This window comes from Musca autumnalis, unplaced genomic scaffold (assembly GCF_047663935.1).
Source record: "Musca autumnalis isolate F117 unplaced genomic scaffold, ASM4766393v1 scaffold_3, whole genome shotgun sequence".
In the NCBI taxonomy this organism is placed as follows: Eukaryota; Metazoa; Arthropoda; class Insecta; order Diptera; family Muscidae; genus Musca; species Musca autumnalis.
The window spans coordinates 3,313,033-3,328,020 of record NW_027411866.1 but is presented as its reverse complement, the minus strand read 5'-3'; the positions used below and the strand labels follow the sequence as shown (position 1 = coordinate 3,328,020).

General features: G+C 34.8%; 2 protein-coding genes across 2 annotated transcripts; both read right to left on the bottom strand.

Moving 5' to 3' along the window:
- Positions 1–3,862: 3,862 nt before the first annotated feature.
- On the bottom strand, positions 3,863–5,214 carry LOC141396724 (uncharacterized). The gene is made up of 2 exons (XM_073972361.1): positions 4,900–5,214; positions 3,863–4,833 (listed from the first exon to the last, which is right to left on the bottom strand). The coding sequence occupies exons 1-2, from the start codon at positions 5,081–5,083 to the stop codon at positions 4,016–4,018; spliced, it is 1,002 nt and encodes a 333-aa protein (XP_073828462.1). The 5' UTR covers positions 5,084–5,214; the 3' UTR covers positions 3,863–4,015.
- Positions 5,215–11,784: 6,570 nt separating this feature from the next.
- LOC141397152 (uncharacterized) lies at positions 11,785–13,096 on the bottom strand. The gene is made up of 2 exons (XM_073973099.1): positions 12,834–13,096; positions 11,785–12,766 (listed from the first exon to the last, which is right to left on the bottom strand). Exons 1-2 carry the CDS (start codon positions 13,045–13,047, stop codon positions 12,024–12,026), a joined length of 957 nt encoding a protein of 318 aa, XP_073829200.1. The 5' UTR covers positions 13,048–13,096; the 3' UTR covers positions 11,785–12,023.
- Positions 13,097–14,988: the final 1,892 nt, after the last annotated feature.

Below are 14,988 nucleotides of genomic sequence, written 5' to 3'. Positions count from 1 at the left end.
TTTACATTAGGCGAGTTTACTTGCGGCAATTGTCAGTTTGATGGAGAGAGAGGTGAGGTATATGGTAACCCTTTGCCTCTCAACACCCTCTCTCACCCACAAACTGACAATTGCCGCAAGTAAACTCGCCTAATGTAAATTGGGACATTTATAAACGCAAGAGGCAAGTTTAAAAAGGAACGAGAAAAATTGCCACAAGTAAACTCGCCTAATGTAAATTGGGACTAAGTTTGCAAATAAAGTCTGTAAACACGCTATTACACCAAATGAATTTTTACGCTCTTTGCAACACTGAAAATGCCGATAATTACAGTTTTATTCAGTAATTTTTCCTTATTTGTCAAATGTTATAACAGATTTGGTTAATGGTATTCTAATGACATCATCTTTTCCTCAGGCTTGGAAGATAGGTCGGGTTGTTCCCATTCCAAAAACCAAGAACGTAAGTGGACCTGATGACTTTCGGCCGATTTCGATTCTTCCGGCTATCTCTAAAATTATTGAGCACGTTATGAGAAATCAAATAGTTCAACACTGTTCTAGTTTGATTTGTCATTCACAATATGCTTTTAGACCTGGGCACAGCACAACACATTTGCTACTGAGTCTTACTGACAAAATTCGGGAAAATGCCAATGTTGGAAAACTAAGCATGCTGATTTCTCTGGACTTATCCAAAGCGTTTAATTCAATTAACTATAATCGATTGATTGCTAAGTTGAACCAACAGTTTGGGTTTTGCTATACTGCTTGTAAACTTATATATTCTTACTTGTCTGGAAGGACTCAATATGTGACTTATAATGGACTTCAATCGGATTTTGTATCCATTTTCTCGGGAGTTCCCCAAGGATCAGTTTTGGGGCCCCTATTGTTTATATTATATGTAAATGACTTGCCAATTCACACAAGTTCTAATGATTGTGATACCTTTATGTTCGCAGATGATATGTTTCTGCTCTTTAGTGGTTGTCCGGATTTACCTGATGTATGTCAAACCAACATTAATGACTGCCTGAGGAATGTTGTTAGTTGGACCAGCTGCAACTCATTGTCTATTAATTCTGCTAAGAGCAAAGCCATTTTGTTTCCTGCATCAAATCGCGTTATTCCACAGTTTGATATTTTTATACAGCATGACAGGGTGCAGGTTCTAGACCGACACAAATGTCTAGGTATAATAATCGACAGTGAACTTTCTTTCAAACATCACATTGATGCGTTATCAGGTAAAGTTGTATCTTCGTTGCGTAGGATTTATGGTTGCAACATGCACTTACCTTTCCATATAAAATATAAGATTGGCCATGCCTTACTTATGTCACACATTAACTATGGATTTGAAGTTTTTACTGGTACTGTGGGTATCCACCTGAATAGGGTAAAGCGGCTAGTAAATGCAATAACCCGGTTCGTCTACAACATTCCTAGAAGAAATCATGTGTCAAGTTACGTCATAAGATTTCTTGGATGTACGTTCAATAGATATGTGCATTTTAGGAATTTGATTTCATTCCATAAAATAATAAAGACTGCTAAACCAGTCTCTTTATATAGTGGTTTTAGCTTTGGTCGCTCGTTCAGAAACCCGCAAATTCCTATCCCAAGAATTTGGAAAAACGTATTTAGAAGATCATTTTTAGTACGAATAGCTCGAAGCTGGAATCGTTTACCGTCAGAGTTACGGGTTTTCTCTCATTCTAACAATCTTTTTAAGTTAAAACTTCTCCAGTTCTTTTGTGGCCAAACTAGCCGGGCTAGGCACTTTGATTTTTATGACTACTGCTGACTAGGACTTATTATTTGATTAATAAATTCTTTCTCAAATTTTATGGTTGGGGAACCATATTTACTCATATTTACTTATATTCTTTGATGTTTAATTTTATTATCTTACTCTTTTATTTTATTATCTTACTCAGTTGAATTATACTTTGTAATGTTTTTGGCCTTGATGGCTTGTATTACAAAATGAATTAAATAAATAAATAAATAAATAAAATTTGTTTTCTTGGAAGAATAGTCAATTTCAAATTTGCTTTGTTCCAGAACCTGCAAGAAGCTACTATTTTTTACTACCATAACATTTTTCCCTTTTATGTTATCGGAAAAAATAGTAGAAGTTAGTAGATTCTTGCAGTACTGGAACAGACCAATTGTGATTGATAATTTGTGTATTTTCAATAACAATAAATTTAATGACATTATCCTTGGCCAGAACTTCCAGAACTTTGAATTCCGCACAAGAACAAATATTCTAAGGTAAGTGTAGTGTTGTCAATCATTTAAATCATTTAGTCAAAAATCTTGCACACATTTTATTTTAAATGACACAATGGTTCAACGATTTGTGAATGGAAGTACATATATGAGCGTGGATTGTTTAAGTTGTAAATAGGTCTGTCTGGTTACTCAAAAGTTTGCAACAATTTTTACAAATTGTTACAGAAAGATGTCTGTTAACCCTCTCTTCTTCAAAGGCAACTTGTATGATATTACTGGAGAAATTTCTTCTAGCAAGAACTTGCAAGTAACCAGACACACATAAGGCCTGTTCGATAACTTCGCAAGTAAAAAGTATTTGCAAGTTCTTGCAACACCTCCCAGTTTTCTTTCACTGAACAAGTTTGTTATCGAACAGCATTTTGTAAAAGTTTGTACAAATTTGTACAAACTTTTGAGTTATCGCACAGACCTATAATGAGTCGGCCTTTCAGGACCTAGAGCTTTCAATTCTTTACGAACAAATATATAGGCTTCGAAAGTTCAAAAAATACCTTGATTTCGACGATAAGTTTATTTTAAATCAAAATTTTTTCATATACCTATAGGAATTGACCTTTGAAATCCAGTAGGTTTTTTTTAAATCCGGTTATATATAAACGTACTATAACACAACGCTATTAAAAACATTCTTCAGCCGAACTGGGTTGCTGGTCGTAATTCATTTGTTCACCTCCATTTTCGAACATTACATAGGGGGTTATCATGAATGAAATTTCCCCGTGAGTTTTGTTTTTCTGCCGTTGCAACTTAAGGGAGAAAGTGAAAAAAATTCACGGGGAATTGCCGTTCATGATAACCCCCATATATTGTTTTTTTTTACGAGTACATATTCCCGACTGAGTTTGAAAAATTCATAAAAAACTAGAGCAAAATGTTTTTCTTCGTATGTTTCGTCATTATAACCGATAGCTAAACCCAAGAGACGACATTACCGCCGATATGTCGTTATAAACGATGTCGTTACAAGCGATATTTATTTGTGTGGGCTATAAAGGGCAGAAATTCTAGACTTTTGGATTTCGTCGGTATAATCGATAGTACGTTATATGCGATTTCGACTATATAACGCCTATATTCTATTTCCAATATCCCTTCACGGGTTCTTGAGACAAAGGTACTACTAGTATTATGTTGAGAAGTTGGATCTACTATTTTTGCGTTTTTTGAGAAATTTATAAAGGACAAAATTACTTATTTAGTAAGGACTCTTGCATGTTCTGGAACACAGCAATACTAGTACTGCAGATGTAATATTTTTAAAACTGTATTTTAGTTAATTTTGGCGAATAGATATGTAAAGCACTTATGAAATAACACAGTAGAGGGTAAACGGATTCCTCTTATTGAAAACATAGGTTTTTTTTGTAAAGCTTGTGCTAAAAAGACGATTCAAAAATTAAAAAACTTGTCCCTTAAATGCTTTAAATGTACAGTAAATTGAGGGTCTTTTAGGAAGGACAGTGTTAAAATCCACTACCATAAATGTCTATGGAAACTTTGTGTTGTTCACAATTATTGATAAAGTGACCTCTTATTGGACCTTGACAAAATGTGGATCAAAAAATACAATGTAGTGTTTTTAAGTTTTATTATGAACATTTTTCGTTTCAACTTTATTCTAGAGATAAAAATACTTAGTTCTATACACGTACAAACCTATTGACGTTTTCAAGACATAATAGTCAAAATAAAACATTTTTTGTCTTAATACAAACACTTGTCATTAATTTTATGTCCACCATGCTTTTGTATTGCCACTAGATCCATGCAGCGGATCATCACTCTGTTCATGTTTCACATTGATAGTTTCATCTAAATCATCCAAATGATCCTCTTGCATACCATGTTCATCATCCTGGTGACTATGATTTGCGGAAGCACCTGTATCGGCAGTATTTTTGTTTTTCTCCGCCTGTTCAACAAATTTGTGTAAAATCTTCAACGTTTCTATTTTGGCCCTTAATTTCGCACTTTCATTTAATTTTCTAAATGTTGGTACTAATGATAGGCAAAATGAGATATCACCATCACGTATACGAAAAGATGGAACAGCAGCTGTACCACCACTTCCACCAGAACTTGTTGCGCCTCCCGTGTTTTGCCCATTGGCATTTTTCTTTAAGCCGTCAAAATTCTTAATTACTTCCTTGTGAGATTTATTGAGTTTTGGCGGTGATGGTGTGACCTTTTGTGATTGTACTTTGGGTGTTGGTTTTATAGAACGTCTTGGATTCCTACGCGGTTCGGGTGTTTCGGAGTTATCATCTTCAGCATTATCATTGGTTTTGAGTAATTCCTCCATAACATCATCAGTATCGTTGTCATCCATATAATAAGAACTAGAGTTATCCCCATCCAAGGTATCATTATATTTCGATTTGGTTTTATTTCCTGGTGGCATTTTGTAACCAACAAAGTCTCGCATAAATTCCATATCATCAAAGTAAACATATTTTCGTTTCTTATGAGCTTCGCCGGAATTGACCAACTTGATTTCTCTGTAAAAATGATCCCTCAAATGTTTCCATTTTGCTTGGATTTCATCAACTGGAAATGTTAAGGGGCTGTGAATATGTGTGTTTACATTTCAATGTTTATCTTTTAGCACCTTACCTCTAGCGTCCTTCTCAACATCCGTATACGATTCCCAGTCTTCTTGTGGCGTCAACTTCTCACCAACTTCTAGCCAAAGCTGATGTTTGTGTTCTCTCCTTGGATGCTCCAACAAATCTCTGTTGTATAAAGCGGGTCTACATTTGACTTCTCGTATAAGATCTCTTGGGTGAAATCCGCTCATTTTTACTTTATTTAATTTGTTAACACTGTTTCTGTGTTAGGAAATCAGCGTCTATAAAAAAAACGCTAGCAAACTCCAAAATTATTTGTTAGGACAGGGTTCACTATATGCGATAATCAGGGATGCCAACTGTTTAGAGCTAAAAATCGCTACAGACAGGTTGTGTTAAAACCATGGCGCAATTATACAGGTACAACGGGAAAACAGCTGATTTTCACACTAGTTGTCAAAATGTGTTATTGTGCATAAAATCACATACAAAAGGTAAACAAGCAATTCACAGCGATGCATTATAGTGAACAAATATTGACGTTTGGAATGATTTGATGTAACACCTTCTTATTCCACCATGGTTGAAACCAATGCCGAACATTCATTTGTCGCTGGCATGGTACGATTACTTAGGTAGATGCATCGACGAATTGCTACAGCAAAGCAACCTTTTTTGTAATGTAAAATGTCAAAATTTCGCCAAATGGTCTCTTGTTGTCTCTTTTTATCGCTTGTGTCTATAAAGCGAACTCATACTATCTCTTACTTACCGAATCATATGATTTTTCATGACAAATTCCTAGTTTTTTGTGTGCATACAATCTTACTAACACACTGTCATAAATTACCAATGTTTTGAATACATTCGCATTTGTGGCTTCGATCTTCTTGGTCTGCACTGGTTGAAACGCACCACAAATCTCTACTAACTAATGGGTACTTTACACGATATGTTATTTTACATATGTGTTGTCACTTTGCATATGCATTTTGTATATAAAAAGTGACAACCCATATGTAAAAAACATATCGTGTAAAGTACCTATAAGCCCAAAAAACACTACGAAAATGTGTAAAAACAGCAGAAATTCTACATTGTTACACAAAAAGAGAAATTTAAAAAATCGCACATGTATGTTTTTATCCATTTCTTCAATAAAATATTTTTATTACACATTTTTGTACACAATCTGCTATTAAAATTTATGAATATTTCTCTCCCCAGCAAAATTTTATGGAAGTGGTTCCATGAGATGCCATGATTTCACTGGATCTTTTGCATTGGTTCAAATGAAGTCGTGAAAGATCCGATCTTTTCATCAGCATTTGAACCCATTCGAAGGAAGTCGTGAAAGATCCGATCGTTTCATCAGCATTTGAACCAATTCAAAGGAAGTCGTGATAGATCCGATCTTTTCCTTAGCATTTGAACCCATTCCATCGATCCAATAGAGATGAATTTTGTGTTTTTATTTTTACACATGTAGATATTCTTTTATTTATCTAAATACGTACGTTTAAAGCAATGTAAGATTTATTATGCTAGGAAGTCCCAATCATTGAGCTAAAAGTAGAGTCGGACTGCGCTCTTTGGTATTAGTCGTGTTCCTTTACGTGTTTCCTTACTTTTAAAAGCATAAATTGTATGCTATGAGAGCATTTCACCACTTTTACCATTTTTGCAACAATTACCATTTTTAAAAGTAAAGGAACAGACCAATTATAAAAGTTTCCTTGCCTGCACTAGAGAACCCCGCTCAAAAAGTCGATTTGTAGATCCCTACAAAACAACAAACATTTCCAAAACGTTGTAAAATAAAATTCACGAAATAGTAATCTACAGTTGGAGTCAATGTCGAAATCTACACTGCACTGATGGGAAGTAAAATCCTTTTGTAAGGTGAATCAAAACCTGTTGCGGAGGAAGTAAACTCTGTTGCGTGCATCGGCGGTGTTTAGACTGCAACAGCTGGGACGGCCGGAAGTCAAGTTTCTCACTTAAATTTACAACCTGTCGCTTGCCAAACACATCGTTCCCGAAGTCTGGAAAATAGGCCAGCTACTGAAGCCCGAAAAGGATGCCAGCAAAGGTGAATCTTACAAACCGATTTCGCTTTTGTCGCCCGTAGCAAGGACCCTTGTGGCTATAGTTCTTCCATCCAGTTGCCGATCAATAGCATAGGATCCGTAAGCAGCACAACAACTGCGCTGAAGGCCATCTCCATATTAGCAGAGGACTCACTCAGAGCAAGCCGTGCTCATAATCTAGAAAGAGAAGTCTAACGTTACAAGAGAGAACCTCCAGATCAACAAGCCTTTCAACCAGGTTTAAGTAGCATTCACACGAATGCAGTCGCAGATGCAGTAAACAGTTGTCGTGTGAATGCGGTCCTTGGAGAACATCTACCATCTATCGCAGCTGAGAAGCGCCAGCTGTCAGGACAAACCAGATTAGTTTTGGGTCAATACGCTCGGGATGGTGCAGACGTCAAAATTCCTATAGGGCAAGTACTGATGACACCGTGGAAAACATCTGCCCAGCATACAGCACAGGCACCCACGACACACTGCTCCTTTTCAATTGCCCTACCAATCCTGCTAAGAAACTTAAGTTTGCAGCTTTGTGGTTACAAACCATTAGATTAAACAGAAAAATGAGAATACAAACATATTCACCCTTATTACGGTTGGCGTAGTCGTAGACGTTCAAGGGACGTAGACGTTGTCGTAGGCGTAGACGTTGGCGTAGTCGTAAGATACATTTTTATATGATGAAAAATTATATACAACGACATTTTTTGTCTTTTATAGCATTTTATGTCCTTAAAAAATCGAAAGAAATACATTTGTAATTTCCAGAACGCATTTCTTGGTTTAAATACAACATTTATTTTTTTTGATACGACAAATCGGTATTACGTATGGCGTAACACGACAAATTGGTATTACGTATGGCGTTGAAATACGAGGAAAGAGTCGTGACCGATTTTGTAAACGACAGCATATAAAAATAAAAACAAATTAATTTCAAAAGAATTTTTTGGCAATGATTGTTAAAATATATTGGAAAATAACTATAATAAATACAAATTTTTCTACTTTGATTCATTTGCGTAAGATAAATTTCGTGTCTTTATCAGATGACAAACTTTCTATTGAAAATTTGTTAGAGTACTCATATAACGATTGATGCAATGTAAATTTCTTAGTTCTTGCTCAAAAGATGATTTCAAACGAATTGTTTTACAATTAAAAAATATATATTTTTTAAATTTTGTATGAGAAAAAAATTGTCGTTGTCGTAAATGTTACGTGGTACCAAAAAATATCCCTACGACAACGACTACGCCAACGACCACAAAAACGTCTACGCCAAACACTTGTTTTGATTGTAAAAACTATAGGGTTAGTTTTTCTTCTGAATTAAAAGTTTAAAAATGATCTACTAATAATTCTAATTATGTTTGTTACCAAAAGAATTCTTTAAAAATTGAAATTTTTGCTTTTTTGTTCAAAAACATACATAATACCAATTAGACGTTACAACACGTCAGTTTGCAATTTTGGATACGACAACGCCAACCGTAATAAGGGTGATTAACTACTGTTACAACAACGAGAAGAAACTGCTATTGATGTAAACTTTATGATGATAAATAAATTATAGTTATTTCAATAATTCATTTGAATTAATAAAATAAAAAGATGAAAATCATTTTTCAATACAGCATTTTCCATTTTCCGAACAATACGTGAAAATTACATGCCAAAGGGTTGGTGAAAATGACATGCCAAAGATTAGTGAAAATGCTATTCTTGGGAATTGGTTAAGATGGCATGCCAAAGGATTGGTATAGATGCCATGCCAAAGAATTGTTGAAGATGCCATTCCATCGAGTTAGTAAAGATGACATGCTTAGGATCTGAAAATGAATTGCATCTTTTGGGGGTCACGCTCTTGTAAAAAGAATGAGTGAAGATGCTGAAAAAATGACATTCCATTTCACTTGCACCCATTCTTGAATAGCATCTTTGGCATCGAACATTTTGCTGGGTCGTTACCAGACAACGAAGCCGACCCCGTTTTTCGACTCGCTCGCTCAGTTCATATGTTAGCCAATCGGCGGCGGCGCGCCGACTAATTTACCGAATGGCGGCTAATTTTGGCATATTTTGTAGTACAAATTTTTCGTACAGAAAAGTGGGGTTTTGAGAGTTTGTGGAGTTGTTGTACTATCCAAGAATCTAAACATCTTCTTAGCTCTTTTCCTTTACGTGCAAGAATCTTCAATTTTTACCACTATTAACTCGAAAAGCGTTCATTTACTTCAGACACAATTTGTCTGTTCCAGAACTGCAAGAATCTACTAATTTTTACTATTTTTTCCGATAACATAAAGGAAAAAATTTTATCGTAGTAAAAAATAGTAGCTGTAGGTAGGTAGGTTCTGGAAGAGAGCAAATACAATTCATATGGGAGCAGTTTGCAAACCAATTGCTTTGAAAATTTTAAAGAAACAAATAGTGGAAGTGGATTTATACAGGGCAATTATAGTACGTTTACATATAACCGGATTTAACAAACCCACTGGGTTTTAAATGTCAATTCCATTGCTTATATGTCAAACAAATCCTCATAAAGAAGGTTAACCCGGCAAAAAGCTCTAGTGTGTACGGAGTTTTATCTCAGTATGGACTTAAAGGCGATAAAAATTATACTGTCGTAATGTGAGCAGCACGGGCCCGTTGTAAATACATAAAAGCGATCCTACACATATTTCTAAAATGTGCTTAAGCAAAATTGTTGAATTTTTGCGAACTCTTGAACTTGTGGTAAGTTTGCAAGAAATTTTACGACATAAATGTCGGCTATATCGGATAAGTTTTATTGCTCAGCAGTCATTATGGTTGTGTCGGTACGTATAAATCATGGCGGAGTAATAAGTCCCAATTTACATTAGGCAAGTTTAGTTGCGGCAAGTCCCTGTTTGTAGGAGAAACACGTAAGGGGAATGGAAAAAAATTGCTCGTAGCTGCAATTTTCAGGTAATTTCTTTTATAGTTTTCGTATTTGACATTATTTTCATTGTTTTGAAAGCAAAACTTGTCGGAACAGTAGTGGGATTCTGTAACTCATTTTTGCTGTTATCGATAATTGTCGGTAAAATTAAAATGCTTATAATTTCGATAATTAACGAAATTTTTCGGTAAGTTAACGATGAATGAAAAGTAGTCGCTAGCCTCTACCGACACAAACAGTGATGCCAACTTTTCTTTATGTTTTTAGTCATAATTTTGCGATTTAATTTTACCGATTTTTGTCGGTAACAGCAAAAATGAGTTACAGAATCCCACTACAGAATTGCCTTTTATAAACGCAAGAGGCAATACTATGTTTACATTTACGAAATCCACTCGATTTCAACTGTCAATTCCATTGCTCAAACGTCAAATGAAATCCAATCGATTTCAGATGAGTTTTCATTCGACGTATACACAAAGGAATTGACAGATGAAATCGAGTGGATTTCGTAAATGTAAACATAGTCCAAGTTTAAAAAGGAACGAGAAAAATTGCCGCAATTAAACTCGCCTAATGTAAATCGGGACTAAGGTGTTAAGCCATGTTTATATTATAGCCTTTTGCAGGGTTAACCTTCATAATGAGGATTTATTTGACGTATCCGCAAAGGAATTGACATTTGAAACCCAGTGGGTTTGTAAAATCCGATTATATATAAACGTACTTGGTCTGTTCCAGTACTGCAAGAATCTACTAATTTTTACTATTTTTTTCGATACATTAAGGAAAAAATGTTATCGTAGTAAAAAGTAGTAGCTTCTTGCAGGTTCTGGAACAGAGCAACTATTACATCAGTTGCTCAAAATCAGTCTAAAAGTCAAAATTTGTTAAAAATGACGCATTACTGTGAATTTCTCGTTTATGTTTTGTATGTGATTTTATTCACAATAATACATTTTGACAACTAGAATGATAACCAGCGTTTTTCCGTTAAATCGATTAAAAAATATCGGCGCGCGCCATCTCCAGTCGAGTTAACGGCGGCGGTTTTTAGCCGATTTGAGCCGATATAATCGGCGGCGGCTAAAACCTTAAAAAAAGAGAAGCGGCGGCGCGCCGCCGACCGAAAGTCAACTCGCTTCCATCTCTGGTCGTTACTCGATGTACTCCTTTTCGTTTGCTTTAAAAGTGATGACAATAAACAATTTTGCTTAAAAACCGCTACAGCCAAAATCGCTACTGTAGCGATTTAAAATAAAAAATCGCTACAACTCTTAAAAAGTGGCTTTTGTACGTCAAAAATCACCACAAATAGCGGGAAAACCACCAAGTTGACATCCCTGGCGATAATTGCGATTTGATGCAACTATAACAGTCTCAGCTGTTTCTGAAAAAAATTGTTTATGTGAGTTGGGAAATTTATTAATTAAAATTTATAACTTGATTTAAACGTTATTTTTTTGTCAAAATGGAAATCGCAAAATTCAGATAACCTCATTGACACACAATGTACCAATGTCCATTATTTCCCCCTTATTTACGTACAGAAATGTTGCTTCAATTAGTGGGAAACGTAAGGTAGAGTATCGCCGAGGATTTGGCGTTTAATTCAATTATTATTAAAAGTTAATTTACACTAGCATCAAACACTCGAGTTTTAAGAAAATGTGAAAATTTTATTGACGTATTTGCAATGGATTTGAGAATTTAAAGCCCGTTTGATATAAATAAGTCCTAAGACTAAATTTTTTGAGAATTGTTTAGAGAAAAATTAAATAAAGTTTAGGACAAAAACTCTCGATTGCACTTAAAGGATAACAATAACGCATATTACAGGTTTCAATTTTTCGTCCCTCCCAAAAGCTACCTTCATTCTTTCAGAATTAAAAATCCAGAGTCGGCTGAGTTAGTACATTACCTTTATCTTCAACCTTTAAAATTAACTTGAATACATAACGACGATTGGTTTTTTGGGTAAAAGGGTATTAATAGCCAAGCCCAAATGATTCGATGCCCTTCTTACAATCATTCAAAATAAGTTTTTATTTAAATATGAATATCTTAATACTCTAAGGTTCCATTTTAACCACATAGAGTTATGCGAAAATAGAACATTCCGACAATATAAGAAAAAATGTTCTCATGTTATGTCCACCATATATTATCCATATTCCGATCTGAACTATTTTCATTTTTGACATCTACTTCAAATATATGTTCAGAATTTTGCTCTTCACGATTCTTATTTGTACCATTACCATTTGCTGAATGCTTTTTCTTTTTCGCTGGCAGTGTAGTTTCATCTATGTATCCCTGGAGTACAGTTAGGATATCGATTTTTGCTTTCAATCTTTTTGATTCGTCCAATTTTCGCATTGTGGGCACTAATGAGAGGCAGAAAGATATATCACCATCTCTCATGCTAGCTGGTAACGGATTTTTGAGTGTCATTGGAGCATTGGAAGGCCGTATTTTCTGTGAAATTTTCTTAAGATTATCAAAATTATTGATAACTTGCTTTTGTTCTTTGGTAAGTTCTCCGGGGGGCGAGATGGATTCACGTGCTGCTTGCTTTTTTAAAGGCACCCTAATCGAGCGTCGTGGGCTTTGAATGTCCTGTGTTTTCTCGTGCACTTCCTCTGAACTGTTTAATGATTGATTAACGTCATTATCCACATCATCCTCGTCACTGCCATCTGTGGTAGTGTCACCTGATTTTTCTTTGGATTTGTGGGTGTATTGCTTAACACCCACAAATGGACACATAAATTCCATATCATCATAGTATTTGTACTTTCTTTTTGTATGAGCCTTCCCAGATTTAATTAACTTAACTTCACGTAGAAAGTGATTTCGCAAATGTTTCCATTTTATTTGGATTTCATTTACTGGGTGTGGAGGAGGGAAATATTAATATTTGCATCTAACTTGTGCTGGTTATGGTTGGCTACTTACCTCTCATTTCCTTTTCTTGTTCATCATAACACTCCCAAATTTCGTTTGGTATCAAATTCTCAGCCACTTCCATCCATAATTGTTGTTTGTTTTCTCTTTTCGGTTGCTCAAGTTTATCTTTGTCATAAAGACCGGGACGACATTTGATTTCCCTAATCAAATCTCTTGGATCAGAATCGCTGAGATGTTTCTTCAATTTTCTTCCACTGTCCATTTCTTCTTCTCCACAAACAAATGAATTTTTAGTAAACAAAATGAATTGAACGTGTTTAAAGGAATTCCCTAAATGGAACTATCGGCTTTAATATCGGATCAGTAGTGGAATTCTGCAAGCCATATTTATATAAGGTAGAAGTGAAGTGACAATCAGCTGTATTCTTATTTTTTTTTGTAAATTTAGTTTTCAAAAAGTACCCTATTACATTTTGAAAACTAAATTTACCAAAAAGTAAGAATACAGCTGATTGTCACTTCTACCTTATATAAATATGACTTGATACAGACTTTAGCCCTGTTCCAGAACTAAAAAGTTTTTACAATTTTTACCACTTTTACACATTTTGCGTTCCCGTACACAAAATTTATATGAAAATCGTTTACGACTTTTACAACTTTTACGACTTTTACCACTTTATAAAGTACGGGAACAGGCCATTTGTTATATCAATCATGTGCTGAGTATGTACAGTCAGAGTCAAAAGAAAGTTTACACCTCACAAAAAGTTGTTAATAGCATAATTACACCGGTATAATGATATAATAAATATAAAACACAAAAAAAAATTTTAAGTGTTTAGTGTTGAATTAAAATCCAGAAAATATTAGGCCTTGTATAAGCTTAATTATGAAATAAATGAAGATAGATTAAATAACCCCCAATTTTAAGAGTCAAAAGAAAGTTTACACTCTTGCCAAAAGTAAGACATTTTTTTAATTCTTTAGCTTGACATGCCTTTATTTTGGCTTTTTAGCTTGTTTTTATTCTATTCGAGTGTCTAAATAATAAATCCACCAGTATTTTGGTGAAATCCGGTGACAATACCCCATTGGACCCGAATTACAGCTTTCGGGCAATTTTAGCACAAAATGGGGCTTTATTTAACATTCTTTTGGATTTTTTCGGTAAGTACTCAATGGATGTCGAAACTGTCGAAAAATGTGAACGAAGCTTTTAACGGTGAAAATGTTGTATACAAAATCAAACTTGATGGAGTATCCTATAAGTGTTCATCGGGTGCCTGATAGAAGCGGGCTTCAAAGAAACAGTTTGTATGGGTTCAAGGATACAAGAAAAATATCATATACTCATATTGACACGAGATCACAGATCCTAGTGAACTGAAATGGGGATTATATCAAAGGGGGATCTGACATGTGGGCAGGGATATGAAGGCTTCGCCCATATTTATGGATAACGTATTGCTATGTTTTACCCCCATGCATCTAGGATCACTCATTGTGGTCTCTAGAACTCAAATCCATTGAGTACTTACCGAAAAAATCCAAAAGAATGTTAAATAAAGCCCCATTTTGTGCCAAAATTGTCCGAAAGCTGTAATTCGGGTCCAATGGGGTATTATCACCGGATTTCACCAAAATACTGGTGGATTTATTATTTAGACACTCAAATAGAATAAAAACACACTAAAAAGCCAAAATAAAGGCATATCAAGCTAAAGAATTAAAAAAAGTCTTACTTTTGGCAAGAGTGTAAACTTTCTTTTGACTCTTATAATTTGGGGTTATTTTATCAATCTTCATTTATTTCATAATTAACCTTATACAAGGCCTAATATTTTCTGGATTTTAATTCAACACTAAACACTTAAAAAAAATTGCATTTGTGCTTTATATTTATTATATCAGTATACCGGTGTAATTATGCTATTAACAACTTTTTGTGAGGTGTAAACTTTCTTTTGACTCTGACTGTATTTGATAAACATTGGCACACGACAACAGTACCCACTTCAATTCATGTGTGTCACTGCTTAACTTTTGGTCAAGTCATGGCAAGACATGAAAATTTGCATGATGTTCCCCAAAAATGCAAAATGTCTACGATAGCATGCCCTGCAAACATTTTCTATCGCCTGCTTCACGGAAAGGTCACTTAAAAACGACAGACGCGTTTTTGTCTCAAAAAATAAAAATG

What these genes read in the sequence shown, in the direction of transcription:
- LOC141396724 (XM_073972361.1), bottom strand. Translation starts at nt 5,083, where the DNA reads ATGAGCGGATTTCACCCAAGAGATCTTATACGAGAAGTCAAATGTAGA. An exon ending in TGTTGAGAAGGACGCTAGAG is followed by an intron (nt 4,834 to 4,899) that starts GTAAGGTGCTAA and finishes TAACATTTCCAG; the next exon opens with TTGATGAAATCCAAGCAAAA.
- LOC141397152 (XM_073973099.1), bottom strand. Translation starts at nt 13,047, where the DNA reads ATGGACAGTGGAAGAAAATTGAAGAAACATCTCAGCGATTCTGATCCA. An exon ending in ACAAGAAAAGGAAATGAGAG is followed by an intron (nt 12,767 to 12,833) that starts GTAAGTAGCCAA and finishes CTCCACACCCAG; the next exon opens with TAAATGAAATCCAAATAAAA.